The 22,611-nt window shown below is 37.7% G+C and overlaps 1 protein-coding gene across 3 annotated transcripts in view; it reads left to right on the forward strand.

Annotated features, from left to right (window-relative positions):
* The window catches only part of col14a1a (collagen, type XIV, alpha 1a), an 81,842-nt gene that overhangs the window by 57,042 nt on the left and 2,189 nt on the right, over positions 1-22,611 (forward strand). For all 3 annotated transcript variants that reach the window (XM_060870419.1, XM_060870417.1, XM_060870418.1), the window contains exons 33-47: positions 68-177; positions 3,125-3,283; positions 3,820-3,897; positions 4,525-4,611; positions 6,435-6,488; positions 7,147-7,242; positions 9,261-9,314; positions 11,896-11,949; positions 16,873-16,926; positions 17,020-17,091; positions 18,737-18,772; positions 19,173-19,239; positions 19,833-20,018; positions 20,908-20,985; positions 21,796-21,951. In XM_060870419.1, the coding sequence (XP_060726402.1) occupies positions 68-177; positions 3,125-3,283; positions 3,820-3,897; positions 4,525-4,611; positions 6,435-6,488; positions 7,147-7,242; positions 9,261-9,314; positions 11,896-11,949; positions 16,873-16,926; positions 17,020-17,091; positions 18,737-18,772; positions 19,173-19,239; positions 19,833-20,018; positions 20,908-20,985; positions 21,796-21,951 (1,341 nt within the window). The remainder of the gene's footprint in view (positions 1-67; positions 178-3,124; positions 3,284-3,819; positions 3,898-4,524; positions 4,612-6,434; positions 6,489-7,146; positions 7,243-9,260; positions 9,315-11,895; positions 11,950-16,872; positions 16,927-17,019; positions 17,092-18,736; positions 18,773-19,172; positions 19,240-19,832; positions 20,019-20,907; positions 20,986-21,795; positions 21,952-22,611) is intronic.

Below are 22,611 nucleotides of genomic sequence, written 5' to 3' on the forward strand. Positions count from 1 at the left end.
GTGGAAACAAAACAGTAAATGTATCGTATGAAACTGATTTTCACTTCGAATGGCATTTTGTTTTCAGATGGTGGGAAAACGTTGACATTCTTTAATTATGACTACAAGGGTGATTTCCAGACAGTGACCTTTGAAGGACCTGACATCAGAAAAATCTTTTATGGTAGTTTTCACAAGGTCAGTATCTTTTATACTGTATTATATTGGCTACAACTTTTCTCCACATTTCACTGTTTATTACTGTTGAGATTTTTATCATGACAGCATGGAATTCTATGATATTTGAAGCGTGCATGAAGCCCTTATTGGTTGAAGTACAACTTGGTATTCTGCTTTTCTAATGAGTTGCCTATTCTTGGCCTGTGTACCCAAATCTGTAGCCAGGATAATTTCATAGAGAGAGACTCACTATCAGAGGTTTGTATCACAGAACCAAGTAAGGAATTTTATACCATTGGTCACTAATGTGTCTGTGTAGTTGTTTGAAAAAAATGGGAGATAATGGGAGAAAAGCTCCAGAGTCCCGGTTTGCTCCTGAGTTTGAGCTACTGATTGTAAGTTTCTGTTTTTCTGGAACTTTCTCCCAGTCTCCACATGGGTACGAATGAGTGTGTAAATGTGTGTGTGTCTGTTGTCCTGTGATGCACAACAGTTACTGAAAGTGAGTAAGTACAGAGTGTTTCATCACTTTTACCTCATACTTACTATACTCAGACATGCCAAATGGCATCAGGTCTGGAAAAAACTAAAGTGCTTATATCTCTGAAGAACAACCTATTACCTGTTCTATATATCTATTTGGAGAGATTATATAATGTGCCCTGTAGTGCAGTGTGTATCCAGTCCTGTTTGTAATTCTATTTATCTCCCGAGTGTATATCGTTTCGACCCGGATGACAGCATTACCAGAACTCAGTGTAGTGATCTGTGGATTTGTTTATCACTTAAGTCAAGCTTTGCTTATTCTGTTCCCCAAATGACAGATTCTCATTAGTAATGTTGGTTACCGCAATGATTTACCCCATGTCCCATTTTTGATTTAGCTAGTTTACTATTTATAGTTTATTTCTTTTGTGTTGTCCTTAGCACTAGGCTTAGATACTGACTGAGCCCATGTCTCAGTAAAGCGCAGGAATTCATGTAGCTTCTTTTTTCAAAAGTGTTAATACGAAACACACACTGGTCAATGCAGCACAGCAGCCTGAAGCTTTAAATTTGTCTGACAGCAGATTTCTACAAAGTAAAATTGTTCTCACACAGCACTTATTTTGTGCAATAATGCTTAGTAACATCTTTGGTGTCTCAGATTGTTTTGACAGCTTTTAAACACATCCTAGACTCGGAGGAGATCCTGATCCTGTGAGCAGAGGTCGCAATTGAAGAGGCTTTGCTGCTTGTGATTGAAGGTTTTGGTGTGTGTAGTTTGGCACGGCTGAACGGTTGCTGAGTTGGAGTTTGTTGTTTCTCACTCCACACATTCGGCTCTCACACGTTTGGTTTCCGCACGGGAAAACAAGTGCTGACACAAGCTTTTGGAACATTTCTCTTCCTATAATCATTGAACATAAAACACATTACACATGAATCTTAATATTAGTTTCAATTCTTTTTTTTTATTCATCTGGGAAATAATCTGGTATTAGTAACCTTTTCTGGAGGCAGGTGTAAAATGTGTTGTTTTGTTAATAATGGTAGGGTATTGATGGATTTTCTAGCACTCTGACGTACTCGCTGCATAGCCATCTCTGAATTACACTCAGGAACCTGTCTCTGTGGGAGCACCTCGAAAGGGACGGGAACACAAACAACCAAATGAAGCACTGCATCGTTATGAGGCAGAGGCTGGGATTTGAGCACAAGCAGAGCATTAAGGATAAAGCAAGGGGTGTGAAATAGACCAATGCATCACACTGGCAACAGAATTATCTGAGGATTGATCAGAGGAGACATGAGAGCCACAGGGGCTTGAGCTGAAAAAGGAGCTACTCTGACTTCTCACCCTTCTCAGCTTCTGCATTAAAATCACATGTTTCACACTCACACATAATGCCCAGGTGATACATGTAGTGTGCTGTGAATAATTTCTAGAATTCTCTGGTCACAGAACATAGTTTGTATCCGACTGGCATTTGGTGTACATTTTCACAAGAAAGTGCAGTTCTGGGTCTTTCCTTTGTCCTCTTTTACCTTTTTTTCTGTCTGACAAGAAGTGTTTGAATTTTTTTCTCACGCACCAAATCACACTATTATTCACAGTAATTTACGTGGCTGTGTGACAGCGCCATAATGAGCTGAATATGAGCCTGTATTCACCCACCTTTATTCACAGCAGTCTGACAGCTATATCTTTTCTTTCTTTACCCCATCTTACTTCCTGATCTGTCTCAATGGCATCATGCATGTGTGAGCTTTAGTCAACATCAGATTATACACTTTTTTTTTGGTGGTCTGTTATCTTAGAATAAAGTTATTATTAAAGCAGGCTGGAATATAATGGAGACGTAACTAGGTAATGGTTAGTAGGTAATGGTCAAGGTTTAGCTGATTCAGCTCTGTACTACAGCAGTTTTGTATAGACTGACAACATTATATTGAATTCACTCATCAATGCAATTATCCAGTCACCAAACCAGAAAGGCTGCTTTAAGGATTTCAGAAATCTCCTGAGATTTTCTCATACAGTCTCAAGGGTTTGCACAGAAGTCTTTGTGAAAAAGAAAGAAAAAAACCTCAAGAGAGCGGTAGTTCTGCAGGTGGAAATGTGCTGTTAAGAAGCGTGGTCAAAGGAGAATGGCTAGACTGGTTCAAGCTGACAGAAAGGTTATAGTGACTCAAATAACCACTCATTATAACTTTGGTGCACAGAAAAGCATCTCTGAATGTACAACTCACATCCTCACTGTGTGTCTATAACTCATAACTGAGTGGCCAAAGAGCTTATTTTACAAATATATTTAACTGAGGGATTCATGAAAGCATTGTGCAAAATTGTTTTGCATAAACATTTGACACCCTTATAACTGCTGAAATCTTTGTCTGCAGTAATCATGTATTGTATATAAAGATTTGGCTGGGGGAAAAAAATGAAGTATGACAAAATGGCATTCCTTCATCTGTCACACAGCTTCATGTGGCAATCAGCAAGACCTCTGCAAAGGTAGTGATTGACTGTAAGATCGTTGGCGAGAAGCCCATCAACGCTGCTGGGAACATCACCACCGATGGACTGGAGGTTCTGGGACGAATGGTACGCTCGCGTGGCAGCAGGGACAACTCAGCATCGGTAAGACATGGATGTTTGAGGATTGCACCTGGGCTGGTTATTACGAGGAACAGCCTTTGCATTAAAAATTCATTGAGATAGATTGTCTTTATTTCTAAAAGTGATGGGAGAGGTACTAACGAAATTCTAATTTTCATATGAGGGGAAGTTAGATGTGAAATATGAGTCAATAATATAAGTGGATTTTCTTTATGGGACGCATTTTTCAATAACTCTGTGTGTGATTTATGTTTTCCATAAAGGGAGGTTGGGGTTGATGACAATAACTGTTGCTGTAATTATCTTTGAGAAAATGCAAAAAAAAAGGAAAAAGAAATCTATAATTTGCAATAAAATGACTCAACTGATAAAAGCAAAAATGCACTCCAGGTAAACACTCCTGATAGTAGCGTAAACATTGTTGTCATGACCTTCGTTTTCAACAGAGTGAATGTAAAATTTTGGTAGAAATAGCTTATACTCATGGTCAGTTTTACAGAAATCTGTATTTGTTTTCATGAGTTGTTTGTATAATATTTGTCTTTGTGTGTCCACAGTTTCAGCTTCAGATGTTTGATATTGTCTGCAGTACATCATGGGCCAGCCGAGATAAATGCTGTGAGCTCCCAGGCTTGGTACGAACTGAATTGCTCTGTCCTACTGCAATAGTAAAGCAGTCAGTCAGCGCGCCCACCCATCTACCTAAAAAGAAAATGCTGTTCCTTCCATTACCCTGACAGCTTAAAACTAAGCCAATCCAGCAGTCAAGTTAGCAACATAAACAATCTGTACGCCATTAAATTGCCAGTAGCTAAATGATTATTTACAGTCTGGTTTACTGGAAAGCCTTTGAGACTGAGAACACATGGACTAGGTCATCCACAAAATTTCTTATTATATCTAGACTCAAATGGATTCACCGTGATGTTCATGTCAACCACTGATTAAGCATCACATTGCATTAATTTGTATAGATAAAAGCATTGCAATAATTTGTATAGATTCTAATGTTATGGAAACAAGCACGTTTTTTGATACAGTCTCCCATGCTTGCACTATTTGTAGACAGACAAATGTTTATCGATAGATAGAAAGAACATTATCCCTGTACTGCTTGTTTTTTTATTGTGCTTAATTAATGACTTGGGGGAATTGCATGAATACTGGTGATAGATTTTTAACAAATAAAGATATATGGAAACCTTAAAGAAGAGAGACAAAAGTTGTCTTGAGAGATTTCTTGTGCTGTTTTTTTTTTGTAGAGAGTAGAGAAAGATTGCCCTGCTCTGCCTCATGCGTGCACCTGCTCTCAGGACAGTAAAGGACCACCTGGACCCTCGGGACCTCCAGTAAGATATTTAGTCCTATGTTTGCTTATGAGACATCACATATGACATAACATTATCAACAATCACATTTACAGTATTTTTTTTACACATTCAATGTTTTGAAAAAGAGAAGAGCTAGAAATAAATAAGATTGGGAAGTTGTCAAACACATAGAGTAAGCTGCAGAAAAACAGTCATTAGGTAAAGATGAGTAAATGAGATTTGGGTAACAAGCAATAGAGAGTCTGATTGCTTAATTCAGCCCACTGATCAGGTAGAACTCGAACGGCAGGATAAACAAATGAGCTTATTTGGAACGAAGTGCTCTGTACACATGCCTTTCGAAGGCCATGAAAAGGCCACATTGGGTAAACATCCATCATGTTGAGAAAGTAATAAGGTGGAGATCAATTTATCAAATCTGATTAGTTTGCTTCTGTCCTGTTCATATTTACAGATCCATATCAGTAATTTCTTTTAGACTGTATCTAGATAGCAATAGTACTGGTGCAGTTTACATTTCAGATGCTTCCAGACTCTTTTAATATTAAAATTTTTATATGCCCCACTGATATTAAGATGCTGCCATGATAACATGTCTTAAAGACATTTTTTTTTCACAGTGGAGACATGCAGTCTTTCCTGTAGGCTTCCACAACAGAGAAAGGGGACCACTAGCACAGGAATCAAATTCATGCTAACATTTGATTTGTAGCCTTGAGCCATATACACGCAGAAGTGCTTTGGGGCCACGATTAAAGTAAACACTGGAAGAGGAAGCTAACGGGGTGAAATTACTGGCAGCAGCCTACAGCAGTGAGGGCATGAACTTTTAAGTAGTGTAATCAATAGCCAGGGTTCTGAACAGGGTGGGAGTCGACCCTTTGATGACTGGGTGAGTTTACACTGCACAAGGCACAGTTGCTGCTTCAAAGCCACAGTGCAGTTCTAACTTGTCAAGTATCAAGATACTCATAGATTAAATCAGTACAGCTTTCTTACTGTTTTGGTAATGTAGCTAGATATTATACAACTACTAATAAAATGTAGCTAACTATACTGATGATACTAAGACAAACTCTGGGAAAATTAGTGCAAATACTTTTTCTTTTTCTTTTATTTACTGCACAAAAGGTGTGTATGCTTTGTATAAGATATCCATATATTGCATTTCCAGCATTTGGCAGATGCCTTTGTCTAGAGTCACTTACATTATTTCGTGTTTATTACAACTGAGGGTTATGGGCCTTGCTCAGGAACCCAACACTGGCAACTTGGAGGATCTGGGATCGAACTCACAATCTTCCGATTGGTAGTCCAACACCTTAACCACTAGGCTACCACACGGCTATTCTAAATGTCTAGTTAATTCAAAAGTAAAAGAAACGAGTAACGAAAAAGTGCTCTTAGAAAAAGTAACGAGTTTCTGTAAATGCTGCAATATTCTGCTAAAAATTATAAAAGCCTCTTGACTTGACTTGACTTGACTTGAAAAAGTTTAGCTACTGCCGCCACAGAGTTTGAGGTTGATGGTATCCTGGAGTCTGTAACCAGTTTTAATTTATTCATTGATTTGAGACTTCAAAGCACTTTTGTACGTCACTCTGTATAAGGGCTTCTGCAAAACGCCATAAATGAAAATGTAGTAGCATCAGTACCCCAATACTGACAGCAGATTTTGAACTTCTGTAAACACACATTTTCATTGCATAATGCTTTAACTAGGCTAAGTGATATATGCAGTATGCCGAACAAAAATAATCCAGCTTTTGAGAAAAAGTTTGGAGAATTTATTGTGTGACTGCAGTCATTTATTTAGAATTGTATGTGTTTGTATCTTACAGGGTGGTCCCGGTGTAAGAGGGTCAAGAGGAGACCGAGGGGAACCAGGCTCAGCGGTAAAATACACATTTTAGAAAAACAGTCTTTTATAATCCACAACACAAGCCTTCCTCGAGCTCCTAAACTACTTTAGTATCCAAAAGAATAAGATTGATCAACATTCTGGAATTTCTAAACTTGTACATGACAGCATCCGTCACTGTTGATTTTGGAGGACTCATGAGTTTTTACATGTTGAGTAAATTGGGGTTTGACTGAGGTCTCAGTTTGGATCCCTGGATTATTAGTTGAATTCTTGTTTAAGGATTTACAGACTCCTGATTTGTTACTGCAGCTCTTCTTTTCAGTCTTCTTCACACACAGGCATAAAGTCATGCAGAATGTCCTGTGGGTCAGATGAAGTTGGATGACATTTCTCTTATATGGATAATGTTTAAAGCAATTTATAAAAGCAGGATAAAGTCAGTTGCAATCGCCTTATCTGAGCAGTATGTCACAGGGTAAACTGTGTTCAGCTTCTCTGTAGCTCATGAATATTCTATTCAGTGATGAAGACAGTGAGATCAAGAAGGTTTCATCAGGCAGGCTGATGCAGTGCTGACCAGAAACATTGATTACATTTATTCAATACTGGCAGAAAATCTTTCTTTTCTCAATTAGATTACATTAAGGAAATCATTAAACCACAGCCTTCCTCTGTCCTAATTATTAAAGGGACCTCAAGGGCCAACCGGTGAAATTGGACCTCCAGGACCTCAGGGGCCTCCTGGACCACAGGGGCCAAGTGGACTCTCTATCCAAGGACCACCAGTAAGATTTTTACTGCTTTTTCTTAGCTTATGTACATATGTATGGACTATGTAAAGATCTCCTCCATGTGCTTTTTTAAATAAAAATCTGTTTATTTACAAAAAATGGACTGAAAAATCTAGCTTACAATCACACCTAATCATTTATTCAAATCTAATCACACCTACATTGGGTATAAAAAGTCTACACACCCCTGTTAAAATGGCATGTTTTTGTGTTGTAAAAAATACACCAAGATAAATCCTGTCAGAACCTTTTCCACCTTTATTGTGAAATCGCAAGCTATAAATAACAGTGAAAGACAATAAGAATCACTTTAGGGGAAAAAAGATAAAAATCGACTGCTGTCTGGAGCTATTCAATATGCATCCTTGAGATATTCTATCCACCCTGATTAAAGCCACCTCCAGCTAAAGAAAGCAGCCTTAAAGCATGATGCTGCCACCCCCATGCTTCTTTCTTAGATTTATGAGACCATAACCATTATTCCACACATTATTTTCTTTGTTTATAAAAATCTTTCGTATTGCTACCATCCCCTGTAATGCAGACATATGAAGTATTCGGGAGATTGTTGTACCATGAAGAGAGCAAACAGTACAGTACTTGCCAGAAATTGCTTCAATACTTTTAATGTTGCTGTAAGCCTTTTGGTAAACTCCATGACCAGTTTCCTCATGGTTTCCTCATCAATTTTACGAAGCTCAGCTCTACGTTATTTCTGTTTGTTGGTTGATTGTGAACACTGCCACATTCCTAATTATAAGGGTTTGCATGCATATAGCCAGGTTATTGTACATTTTTTTCCCCCTAAAATGATTTTTATTGCTTTCAATTTTAATATATAGGTTGAAATTTCACATAGAAGTTGGAAAAGGTTCTGACATGATTTATAATTAATGGCCTATTTTGCTATTAATATAAAATAAAAATAATATATAAATCCTGATAGTGATAACCGAAGGCAGAAGAATTTCTAACATGCATTCACTATCTCAGATGGTGTGTACAGATTGGTCATACAGTGCACTACCTACAGAAACGTGAGAGCCTAAACCGGTGTCTGTGTTATACATTTTGCTGCCATGGTCCACATAGTCTTCTTAAAGAGAACGGATCACTGCAATTCTGTGATCATCTTCATTTTATGATCAAACAATTCTATCCTGACGAGAATGCTCTCATCATGTATTGACTATGCCCCATTTACTGAATAATTAATTGAGTATTAAAAAAAAATATGTAAATTTTTGTGTTATGGCTTTTGCAGTCACCAGATCTCAACCTAATTAAAATAGAGATTTTGGACTGAAATGTTAGGCAATGCTCTCCAACACTATCATTAAACATCAACCAAGGGAATATATTTTGGAAGAATGTTGTTTAGAGACATTAAGAATTTATGCCAAGATGTTTTTAAGTTGTTCTGGTTGCTCAGCAGCTTATCAAGATGCTTAATGTGCTTTTTCCTCCTTTGATTTGTTCCCTGTCTGTAAGTTCTGCAATGCCATTATGTCGTAGCTTGTATTGTGAGCATATAAGAAGCCATTTGGGTATTAGCATAACTGAGTTATTTCTGCATGAAAATGAATAGTTGTTGGTAGATTTCAATGTAAAATGTATCAGTTATTAAAAAATATTGCTGTGGATATACCGTGTAAATAAAAGTGAAGCACAAACAAAAGTTACTAATACAATTATTATATTGCCTCAGTGTAGTTTTATTTGCGAAGGGAAAAACACAATTTTCTCTGTGTGCGGGTTATGCCACCTTAACACTGAGCTGATGTTTGTTCTGTCTGTGGCAGTATAAAATTATTATCTAATTATTATTTGAATACATTTGAATCCTAAATCTTTTAGCTCATTTTACAACCAGAGTGTGTGTGGTATTGTTATGAGTGAACTCTTTCTCATCAATATATAATGTTTCTTTACTGATTCCTTCTTCATGATGATATGTGCTCTGGAAACTGCCCAAAGGATGCTTTCTTATTCCTTTATGTCTTGTATTTCAGGGACCTACAGGAGAAAAAGGAGAAAAGGGTGACTCAGGTCTGCCAGGTCCTCAGGTAAGAGCAAAAGAAGCCACAGATTGTCTGTCTAATGAGCATGCACAATGACAGGCAGTCTTACTGCTAGTGCTCCGTCTCCCATTAGCCAGGCGTCTTCCTCCTCACAGATAGAGGCGCATTAGGGAGCAAATTAGAGGTATTGTGTATGTGTGTCTGCACTTTGAGGTATGCTGATAAGTTTGGCTCACTAATTTGTAATGCACACACACACACACACACACACACCCCTCTGTAACGGAAAACCTAATGGAATCACTCACATGAGAAAATCATTACCTGCTAGTGCTGTTATTAATTACTGAAGCTTCCTGCCGCCTGATGGGATTCATACTCAGACAGCACATCAGAGAGGCTGATAAGAGCTGCTGAGCAGGTTAAAAGGAAATACTCTGCTGTGAAATATTCACCTGTGCTCTTTAGCCTTCTGGTAGGCAAGGCTGCTGATGAGTGTTGAGATAACTGTTGTGTAGCGATATTCAGTTTGTGATGAATGGTCCTGCACACGTGCTGCAGTTCTGTTTGTCCGAAGATGGATTTATTAGAATCACCATCATTTATCAAAGTATATTACATCATCTTTGTGGTGTCAGGATTTAGAGATTTTCCTGTGCATACAAGTTTGCAACACAATAATCTTAGCTGTGTGAGATTCTTCCATATCCATGATTAAAGATCAAACTTTTTTATTATTATTTTGAGAATCACACCCTAATGGCTTCAAAGCCTTGCAATTGCGGTTTCATTTCTTAAAAAAATAACACTTTGATGGTAATCCAATGACAACTGCTACAAAATCTCCAGGGGCCTCCATAGAGGGAAGAAAACATTGCTGCTCTTTGACCAGCTGCCAATACACACACATCTTCTTTGTCTGTGAAAAATATCTCCAGTTTAGGCTTGTGGTCTTTATTTAGGTCTCAGTTCTGAAAGATAGTCACTGGCATAAAATAAATCCTTTTCTTTAATTATTTTGACTGTGCGTGAGGCATGTTGGCAAAGAGTTTGACACTAAAGTTTGAAAGGGACATTAAATCTGTGGGAAATGCTGTAGAAGTGAGACGTCTCATTGATGGACAGGAAAAATGTAGCCTGTCAGATTCTGAAAACTGCATGCAGAACTCTTTTGAATTATATTCATAGGATGTTAGGGAAGTTCTTGAGCCTGTGGAGCTTTTTCCCCATATAGACTTTTCTGTCTGTCTTGCTGTCAGTCTCAATGAAAGTTTTAGTCTCTCATGCAAGACCAAGCATGGAGAAAGTACTGAGAAATTGTGTTTAAGTGAAAGTATAGATAATGTGTCAATTATTAAAAAAAAAACTCAAATAAAACTGGAAGACGTTCTCAAAAGTTAAAAATGTAATTTGCAAATATTAAACTGTCAAATGAAAGTCAGCTATTTTTTTACTTTATTGGGTAGAATTGTTTTAGAGTGATGTTTGAAATCACATCTTTTAATCTCTGTAAGTTTGCTTGTCACAAGCACATAAGCATTACTATTACACTATCATTTCTGAATGGATATATTACTTTATAGTAAACTTAGTATACAAGGTATAAAATAAGCAATAATAAATATATAAATATAAATAACCAATATTTAGCTAGATTTTGACTTTTTGCTTGTCTAGATGTATAAAAATAACCCAAACCAATACTGTAGTATAGTAACAGTAGGTTTTGCCCTGTACCAGATATTGGCATTTATATAAGACATCAATCTGGCCTATTTTTTTTTTTTATTTCTTTCATTGTGTCTCAGGCTTTCAGTCTGTTTTTGTCTCACAGGCAGTAAAAGAAGCAAGCTGACAGGGCATCTGGAGAGCAACGCACCACAATTCCTCATCTTGGAACGAATGAGACTATGCAGATTGCATGTGTGACATCTTCACTTTTATTATTAGGCTTTCAGCTGAGAAAATGAGAGAATATATCATTTAAGCAGTGAAGCAAGCCAGAGGATAGATGCCGAGAGTGAAGACAGTCACTTCAGACAGCCGTGAGAGCACTGTAGATTAACTACCCACGTAGCACACATACGTTGGCATGATGTGCACAGTTTATCTCTCAGCGATATCACAATGACCCCAAATGCTAATTTGATCTTTTTAAACTTGTCAGTGTTGTAAGACAGCACACCCTTCTGGTGGTGATTGATTTAATCTCTAAAGTCTTGCCGTGTAATGAGCTGATTCAGCTCACACAGCATTTCTTGCATGATTAATGGACATAACCTACTTTTTTTGCGGTGTTGTTTAGCCAGTAACACAGTCAGCAACTTAACAAACACTCTTACTTGTCAAAGAAAGCTAGGAAAAGCAGAATATGAACAACATTCATAAGCAGTTATTCAAAACGGTATTCGGTCATCAGTGTCCCAATTAGCAAACTACGGTCATTGAGATGCAATTTATGCATGTTATACTGACTTTGGTTTGTGTTACAGTTTGGGACGTTCCATTAAACGTTACAAATGTTTTCTTTGGTTTGCCCCTCAGGAAAGGTTACCATCAAACACTTTTTTTTTTGCCAAAAATTGAAGTTTTTAATTTGTTTTTTTGTTGTTGTTTTTTTTGTCAGGGTGTGCCAGGAGCCAGTGGAGGACCCGGCAGAGACGGCCCACCAGGACAGAGGGTAAGGATGATCACTAACCTCAGCTAAATGTTTTATGTCTATTAAAAACCTACATGTTAGGAAGGTACATGATATGTGCATGTGGTTTATCATGGTTGTGGTTGTTATAGCCTCATCTTTTTTTACTTAAATAGCAAAGCTCCAGCTGCACATGTTAACATTTATGATTTAATTACATATCTAAAATTTCTAAACTTTGAATACATTTAGAGTTTCAAATCCCTCCTTCGTTCTTTAAGGTGGAAGACAAAATACATGCTGATGGAAGCCTGTGGGATTGGCAGAGTAATAGGAATACTAATTCTGTCAATCCACATGGATTGCTCATCAGATAGGCCTGGCAAATGTTTTGGTTCAGGAATAGATCTGATTACAGATACGGAGGCCCAGTCAAATTGCCAGGTTCTGTCTACTAGGCTTTTTTAACTCCACATGCACATGCTGTGTCCAACATTGATTGTAGTTTCTTCTGTGAGCACAGTGAAAATTTTCCATTTTGATTGTATCATACATTACACATGAGTGTAGCATTCACTTTTTTATCCTATAGATAACAGAAGAGATTACTAGAGGAACGCATACAATCTTATGAATAAAGTTCCATCACATGGGGTCAAAGGTTCTTTAGTTTGTCTCTCTAGAGGAACTTTTTATATAGGATTTTAAACATCTCCACAATACTTTATTAATGAGATGTTTGTTTTTTTTTTTTCTAAATTAAAGACTAGAAAACTAGATCAGGAGAAATTCCTGAATGCTTGAGTTTTGTGCTCACACCGAACATATAATCCAGAATCCTTTTGGTTGTATTCTGGCATGGAAAGTTAATTAGCAGCGTGTAAAAAGCCTGTGATCGAGCTGGATCACAGAGCTGCCCAGCAATGGATGACTCCACGCTGGCTCACTCAAATACTCTACGATCCCATTCCTCTAGACAAATGGAGAAAAAGATAGAGAAATAGACTGACACAGAGAATGAGAGAGAGGGAGAGACTTTGATCTCTGGGGAAAGGGAGAACTCAGACATGTGGCTTTGCATTGGTTTTGTGCGTGCATAAGACGAATACTCTAGACTTCCTCTCTTGATGTGGTTGCTGAAAAGCACTTTGCATTTGAGAAGCGTTTAAACAGTACAGTGTTTTTATTCCAAATGGCTCATATTGGATGAAAACCTCTTATAAGATATTGTGGGCAATGAATCACATTTAATAATGGTTCATTTTTAGAGAGCTGGATAGAAAGAAATGAGGATTGTGTATATATAGCCTAATAAGTTCATGGTAGTAAAGGATTAAATGATTGCACATTAAAACTGATCTCTCACCTCATTATTCTCAACTCGTATTCCGAGTTAAAATATACCTTATGCAATAACCTATTTTGACAAGACCAATAGTACCTCAATGTTGTACTCTAACATACACAATTTAAACATTATACTGTGGTCACTGCCTCTAAAACTGTCACTATTTTTAAGTAGACAAAATCAATCTTTATCTTTATATTTTCACTGTAACCAAAAAAGTGATTCTAGTTGTTGTTGGTTGCTTGTAATGTTGAACACATGCAAACACTCTGACCCACCTGAATAAACACTCCCATTCCCGTAGCCGAGTGTGAGATGTTTTTAACCGCTGTTGGGAAAACCTTATTTTAGTGGTTAGATGCTTTGAACAAGAACTTGGAGCCGAATGAGATTGTGATTTATATATAATATATAAATATATTGCCTCAAGTAAAAAAAAAGAAATAGTTACAGAAACTAAAAATTCTTAAAGCTCTGAGTAGCTACTTTCACTTAAGCGCCACTTTGTTGTGTGACATGACAGAAATATTCTGCTGAATATTGGCACCCTTAAACAGTGGCCTCTGGTAAACAGAGTTAAATGCTTCATTATAGGCAGCATTAATTACCTAAGGTCTTTTTAACCCGAATAAAATGAATCTTCACCTACAGTAGAAGTCTAAGTGCCAGTTTATTGGTATTTCTGTATTTCATGCAATCCTCATTTCAGGATGAATTTTCAGCTGAGGTTTTGCCAATTTTGCAGCGACTCTAACAACTGCAGTGTAATTATTGGGATGAAGTATACAATATCAGCACACACAAAAGGATCTGTTCTTAACAATGGAGAAAATTACATAGGAAGGCAGAGTATAAAAGCCAAATGAAGACTTTTACAGAACTATGGTAAAACATGAAAAAAGATCACAATTTATAGTACATTCACGGTACAGTGTCCGAAGCCCACTCTGTATCTCTATCTATGTATCTCTACCTTTAAATGTGTGCATCCGGAGCTTGCATTAATACTGGACTACTAAACCCAGACTACTGATGTACACTGTAGTGATTTGGGGGTAAATGCAGTGCTGCAGCTGGATATGCAAACAGAGCTGGTCTTTTGTCTTTTTGTGCACCAAAATATATTACAATTGGATCAGATTGAGAGAAAATATTGTTACATCTGGTTTTAAGATTGTGCCGATCCAAATATTAGGCCTCATTTATTATTTGGAAAAACTCTCAGATCCTACTGGTACTTGTAGCATGCAGGGAATTTACTCCTAAGAAAACTAATTAATGTGAACTTTGATATTCGACTTCAGATTTGCAGGGATTACTGTAGTTTTCATGTGGATTATACTGCCATGAATCCGTTGCTTATTTACTTAGATTGACAGTGCAGAACAGCTGACAGAACTGCTTTGTATTCTCTATCAAAACTGAACACTTGTAGTAGTTCACTAGATCAGGGGCTAAGAATACAACTTTGGTGCATGATTCCCATGATCACTTGTACAGTGTAGATGTATTTTCTCTTGCTCATTTCTTTTCATGTTCTTCACAACTAATTCATCTTTTCTAGATTTTTTTTTACATTTTAATATTTCAGATTTGATTAGCTTTAGCTCTTATCTAAAATAGTTTTGTTTTCATTGAAGTGAGTCAAAATAACTCTAAATAACTCTCTAAATGTCTTTCTGCCTGTTTTTTCACCATTTAATTGTAATCATATTTCTACCCAGTATGAAGAACATAAGCTTTTACAAAGAATTTAGTTCATTTTATGCAAATATTTATGCAACCACAGCTGGAATGAATAGCGGGTGTTTTTTTCTTGCGAACATTATAACAATTATTGACTTCTACTTTTCCCCTCAAAAGCATTTATTGACAGGCAAACATAAAAATATTTGCTAAAATGAAATTAGAAATTTATAATGCTAAAAAAACAAATCTGCCAATTATTCCAGCTGTAATTGTCAGCTCACAGTAATGAGATTAACGTGTCCTTTATAAGCCTTGTTCTAGTGATATTTCAAATATTTCAAAACAACAGAAGATGAGCAATGGCCTATAGGTATACTTATGATAATGATTATTATATAAAATATCTGCTTCACAAACATGTCTGCATTCGATTAGACTATATCCCTGAAATGATGCGCAGCATGATATCAAAATAAAAACATCCCATTATTTCTTATGAACTGCTTATTCATTTCATTCTGAGGATAATTTATCAACTGCCACATACATTATTGTTGAGATTTGCAAATGAAAACAGTTTTTTGACAGTGAACAGAGCATGACTGAATGATGCACAAGTCTTTCTCTTGTCAAAATGAAGGATTCCTGTTTGTTAAAAAGTCATTCATTTCTCTTGGACAACAACTCATAGATAGATTGGTTTTCTTTATGTGTAGACCAACAAATATGCATCCAATTTTGAAGCAAATGTGCCCAGGTCATTATCAGTAATACACTGGCAGCTCTAATAGGCATGAATGGCCTTAAAAACAGCAGGGGTTTGCCTGGGCATGAATTCTACAGAGGTTGTATTGTGCAGCATTGTTGTACCATGTGGAAATGATTTTTTTGCACACTTGCTGGAAATTGTATGGCTGCTCACAGCCCTTTCCACCTCATCCCGAAATGCTCAATGGGTTTGAAACCCAGGGACTGAACAGGCCACTGAAGCAATATGAATTGTTGTCATGTTACTGGAACCATTCAGTGATGATACATACATTGTGACAGGGTGCATTATCATGCTGGAAGCATCAATTCCAGTCTGAATAAGCTGTAGATGTGAGCTTGGGCACCAGTGATTTACAATGCTCAGATAAGCTGCCGGTCAGACGTTCTTGGATGGGTATCAGGGGACATAATGTGTACACGGAAAGCATTCTCTTCATTGTCACATTGTTACTACCTGCTAACAGGGAGGTACCGTTAATACCATACAAGACAGCTTCCATGACAGCAATCTTTGTGTAAAAAGGTAGCAGGATGTATACGTCTGTGCAAGGTTTGTCTGCATCTTAATGTTCTAGTGTTGTTGGTTAACAGAAAACTCTCTAAACTCTATTTTAACCTCTTCTTTCAAAATAGAACAGAACTGAACATTAATTAGCTCAGAGTAGATGTCAGCATATATCATGGCTTTTACCAATTGTTTTTTATCTCTGAATAAATATGTAATAACTAACTACTGTAAGAAGGTATAGTTTTCTTGGTCCAGAAAATACATTTACACAAATATCTAATTTTTGGTGTCTAAAAATATAAAAGCATGTGTTGCCATATTAAATTGTTGATGTTAATGCATTTGAATGTGTTAATGAGTAACAGAATTCTGTAGATGTGGCTGTGCATCAGCTAATAGGAAACCGTCTTGTTGAGGCATCAGTCATTCACACTGAAGTTGAGTAAAATAAAGGAGACACTAATTGGTTTACATTATCTGGATTTCTGTCAGCTGCAGGGTCATTTTTATTATATTTTTACATTCTAATGATAAGATAATGATATGATCATGCTAAAGTGTTGAGATGTGATAGATAGAGCCACATCACTATATAAGCATTGTATTTATTTTAACTTAGTCATTTTATAATGGAATTTTATATCTGCAGGGTTTGCCTGGGAAAAATGGACCACAGGGGCAACAGGGCCCACCAGGACCAATTGTAAGTATTATCTTCTTTCCAAACAAACTCAGGACCACCCAGGTGCATTATGCTCTTGTTTAACCCCTTGGCTATTTGGTCTTGTTATAACAGGGCAGTCCAGGTGCTCCTGGAGCGCAAGGAACCGCTGGACCCAAAGGATCACATGGTGATCATGGACCACCTGTAAGTATAAGAGCAGCACATGGAGAAACCCTTTTTAGGATCTGAAATTACATGATGATGAAAATAATAATTAAATGAAAATAATTGAATGAATAACAACAATTTACATTCACATTTGCTATAGCATTGATCAGTATCCCAGTCTTACAGTAAGGTGAAATTTCTCTGTTCACACATTTATTAATTACTATAAAAAAAAATTTCCAAGTCTAAAAACCTCAGTAGCCATCAGCTGAATCAGTAAGCAAAATCATTCCACAAAGGTCTGTGGTCTTCTTTTTTGTACATTTTGTAAATATGGTTTCTCTAGTTCAGACGAATGGGGTGTGCTGAAAGCGTGTTCCTGGTTTAAAATAACTACACTGTTAGTTTTGGGACTCACTTCCACTGCTGAGTCATTCCCACTACTTCATCCAGCTTTACACACTGACTGCAGCTCTGAACTCCAGACCACCCTGAACAGACAGATCACTGGGTTAAATAACAGTTCAGTCTCCTCTCCTCCTTGTGGCAGCCCTCGGCTCATTTCTGCTCACTCCTGTGTTCCATTGTGAAGCTGTAAAGCATGTTAACCCAGTGTCACATAGATTTCTCCATATGATTTGAATTTCCATGAGTTACAGTTCTTCACATCTGTGTGCATTGTTGCCTAGACACCAATCGTGATTCAAACTAGCATTTTAACATGATATTTTATTCTTGTTGAACCTAGCTATATTAATACACAATATAGACAGGTGTTGTTTTACATCCAGGACTTCCAGCGTCACACAAAAGTCAAAAACACCCATCATGCTGATCAAGAAGAACGCAACCATTGAAGAAACCTCAGCTGTTGTTGTGTGGACCCTCAGGGTGGAATGTTTGTTTCTTATTTTGACGGTGGGGGCAAGCTAGGGATCGAATGATGTGAAGCAATGTCAATCTCCATTATATTCCTGTGGAGTGACACCTGTTCAAATTACTGCATTCAGGCAGGAAGCAAGAGCTTTGTAATTGAGTGCTTGTTCAGAGATGGTGGTAAAAAGAACCATATGCTTGAGTGTAGTGATCTGAACTTCTCTGTATTGATTTCTCTCGAGTGAACCTGGTAGACAGGCTGTCAAGGAGATGACAGGTTTAGCATCATTGTGGGGTTTGTGCATGAACACTGAGACCCTTTGCTATGACACTTGGCAAATAATACATTCTGGCTCTGTGATATTTCAGGCAATGCCTCAATGTTTCCTGCTACATATGCTCTCACATGTAATATTACAAATGACACATACATTTTGTCAACTTCATTAGTCCTTCATATGTGTGAGCCGTGTTTTCCAGACCTCTAAATTACCATTTTATGATATCAGAATTATATTTAGTAGTCTTAGTATTCTGGACCATCCTCCGTCTCTGCATTAGCTGAACGTGTCTCCTTTATGTTCTTGGACCGTGTGCTGCATTCATGATGATTCAGTCATAATCCCTTCACAATGACCTGTGTTACAGCAAAGCAGACATATATGCTCTCCAAACCACAACTGGTATCTCTTTCATTTTTGATCAGACCCGGGACTCACACAAACAGTGTTCACAAAGCTTTGAAATCCTCCATTATTTTTGCAAGACAACTATTTACTTACCTTTTTTCTTTTCTTTTTGGCAGGGTATTCCTGGTTCCAAAGGCGAGCGAGGAGAAAGGGTAAAACTAATGTGTAAAGTTTTGTAGAGTTTATATAAGATTGGCATGGGTGACATATCACATATATAATGGTGCAGTATTAGCCGGCAGCAGTTCTGACACAAATCACAAGCGCTCTCAGATTTTCTTCCTTCGGTGTCATCTCCCTCACACACCTTTGCTCTCCTAACCCATGTCTGACTGTAAAACTGTCTATGCTCAGTCATGGACTGTTATTGTCTCTTTGTGAAATACCATAGGGATGAGCATCAAAACATAAGACTATGGTGTATATTAAATTAAACTTATTAAACATTTACACTTTATGGGCTGTTGTCTGCTTCATTAAACACCCTGTAATGTGTGTTGGTTGGAGCACCAAACAAATGGACTATTAACCATCTGTTTCTTATCTTCAAAGGGCGACATGCAGTCTCAGGCAGTTGTCCGCTCTATAGCACGGCAAGTGTGTGAGCAATTAATTCAGAGTGAGTATGTTTTAACACAGCAAGTATACAAAGCATCCATAATACCACATTAACACACAATATGTCAAGCACTTGGGTCTTCATATTGGGCTTCTGAATTTGTCAGTAATGACTGAATAGGCAACTTATGAATGATAAGCGGTTCATTATATATTTAACATATTTTTATTTCCAAATTTGGACATTTTGCAGTTTCTATGCACTAGCTACCTATCAACTGACAGCTAGAAACTGGGGAGAATGAGGGCTAGCATGTTACTGTATTTCATAAACTGCTGTTTATGTTACAGCACATTACAGTTGGAGGTAACTGCTGGAGCTAATCTGCCCTCACATACATTCATTAGCGAAGCTAATTATGCTCTCTTGGGCTCATGTCAATGGTGGGTTGTGGTATTGTTGGCATTTGAACTTGTGATCTCCAGACACCTCCAGAGTGAATATATTTTTGTTCCACTCTGGAATCCATGTTTTGCTTTTCCTTATTTAGAATTTACTTTAGTCTGGATAAATTTAAAGTAATATTCTGTAACCCTTTCTGTTCTATTAATGTATCTCTCTTCACTTGCTTGTTTTGCCACTCTCTCCATCAGGCCACTTGTCTCGCTACAACTCAATCCTGAACCAGATCCCTAGTCAGTCTGTAGTCCGGACAGTGCCAGGCCCTCCAGGGGAACCAGGTCGTCAGGGCTCTCCGGGGCCACAGGGAGAACAGGGGCCTCCAGGCAGACCAGGCTTCCCCGGAGGTAATGGACTAAGTGGCCGGCCAGGAGAGAGAGGTGAGTTTGTGCACCTGTTTTACAGTATCACACTTCACATGAGATTATGTTTTGGTGTTGATTTCATTGACTGCTATAATAACGTAATAATAACTAAAAATCACTAGAATGTTACAGTGAGATAACGAGCAAGGGAATCACAAGACCAGCATCACTTCACACATACAGTATAACATAAGCAGACAGCATTTCAGAATGACACAATGCATGACCTTAATATAATTAGTTCTGACTGGCCACCCAAGACTAACAACATTTGCTAATGAGGGATGGTTTGAGGGAATTAGTGCTGTAGCCAGCATTAGTCTTGTATCATTACAAGAGTGGTAATTATGTGCTTAGGGTTGGAGGAATTGTCAGCCCTGGTCAGAGGTGATGGAGACCAGATTGCTGTGAAGAAGCCTGGGAAAAACTGGAGAGTGTCTGTCCATAAAGGCTCAGAAGTCTGGCATGTCACAGTGTTCCTTTGGTTTCGGAGTAGCAAAGAGCTAATAATAACTGCTCAAGACTATTTTTGTATGCAGTCAGTCTTTTGATATTTTCCATGCAGCAGGATATGCTGAACCAGAAATCTTTGTGGAACCTTTAGCTTTCCTTTTGGAATACTTTTTTTGATTAGCAACCCATGAAAAGTGTGTGCCTCTCACACTCCCTCCATCTCCAGTGGTCATAAACAGAATAGCATAAAGATAAACAGAAGAACTGGACAGAAATTCTAGCCATGCAGACTTGTGCCTATGTTTGTTTGTGTGTGTGCTATACTACACTAGGTCTGCAGTCTCAATCCTTCTGCCTACCCAGTACTGACAGAGGCTGGCAGTGTGCAAGTCCAACAAGGCAGATGGGTTCACTTGGTCTCACTTAAGTGTCTGTTATATCGTCTGTTCAGGGCTCCCAGGAGAGAAAGGAGAGAAAGGCAGTCCAGGAGTGGGGACACAGGGACCTCGTGGCCTCCCAGGACCTCCAGGTAATCAAATAACCACTTTTATTCACCAGAGATTCCACTTTGTTCATCTCTGGTTCCTGAAGGCATAGTTAGAGCTTGTATTTAGATATAGACTTTGTTTAGTTCTATAAGCTATGGCTACTTCCAGCATGACAATGTGCCAAGCAGTTAACCTCAGTGTAGTTCCCTGAACATGACAACGAGTTCAGTGAGCTTCAGCGTTTGGGATATGTTAGAACAGTGAAAACCTCCAGCATTCATAGTATAGTGATCCTAATAAAGCATTCATAGCACTGTGGACCAGAACTGTGTCAGCTCAGAGAACAAAGTATGTTATATTAGTATAGTGATCCTAATAAAGCAGCATATGTATAGAGAGAGGTTTTTAAGATGATGTTTGTTGAATTTCCTTTTACAAGGTATAATCAAATGAAAAAAAAATCCATTGTTTTATTGCTAATTAATGTCACATTAAACTTTAAAATAGAAAAGGCCAATATTCTGTTAGCTATATAGATAGAAAGCTCCAGGATTAAATGATATGGACCCTACTGTATATAAATTTATATTGATAAATGTTTTTTAAAAGCTTTCAAACATTTAGCAATCTCTGCTATAACTTAATGCCCACTGTAGTTGGCCTTAAATATTAAATGGATATTTTGTATATTTGAGAGATTTTTAGCAAAGAGTCTACATAGTAAAAGCTATGACATTTGGGGAAGTCTTTGCTTGTGCTGAAAATACAGAACTATTAACAGAACATAACTTTTATATTGTAAAACGTTCTGTTATGGCACTGTGTTGATATGTTTTACTGCCACGCTGCAGGTCCTTCCGGTGAGGGTCGCACAGGAAGCCAGGGTCCTCCAGGCAGGCCTGGATCTCAGGGCACTCCAGGTCGCCCTGGAAGTCCTGGAAACTCTGGCCCTGCTGGACCACCAGGTTACTGCGACCAGAACGCCTGCTTAGGGTACAACATAGGAGGTAAAGGAATTTTCTGTTTTCTCTGTTTGTTCTTTGTCTCCTATTGATCCAATATTCAAAAAATATATTTAAGAATTAGCTACTGCCTATCTCTAAGTATTGCAGATACTCCTGACGACATAAGAAAACCTTAGGACAGGGTGAATTCTACTACTCAAACATGCAGCAAATACGACTTTCTTACACTGATTATACAGAATTTTTCTCAAAACTTGCCTTTGTGTGATAAATTTCAGATACATTGCCATACCCTTTTTTTAATCTTTTTGTTCACATATAAAAGCCATCACTTTTGCCACTATGCAGGATTACCGTCCAATAAAGTAGTCTTTTACTAGCAGAGACAAAGCATAGTCATTACAGTAATTGTCCTTATAAATTTAACAGAGTGTATATGCTATCAAACTTTACAGTGAAAAATGCCTATCCTGATGTGGGTGATTTTTATGAGGCGTGTGTTCTGGGATGTGAAATATCCTGCAGCAAGGAGGAGGACTTTATATTATACCACTGATTTTGGAAAATGTGGTAATAGTATCTTGGTGCATTATGCTACGATTGGGGTGACATTTATTTCCCACTGATATTACATTTGCAAAACTTTTTAAGGGTAAAGTCTTTAAACATAGGAAACGTGTCCTTCATAACAACTAAAAAACT

Source organism: Tachysurus vachellii, chromosome 5 (genome assembly GCF_030014155.1).
Source record: "Tachysurus vachellii isolate PV-2020 chromosome 5, HZAU_Pvac_v1, whole genome shotgun sequence".
Taxonomy (NCBI): domain Eukaryota; kingdom Metazoa; phylum Chordata; class Actinopteri; order Siluriformes; family Bagridae; genus Tachysurus; species Tachysurus vachellii.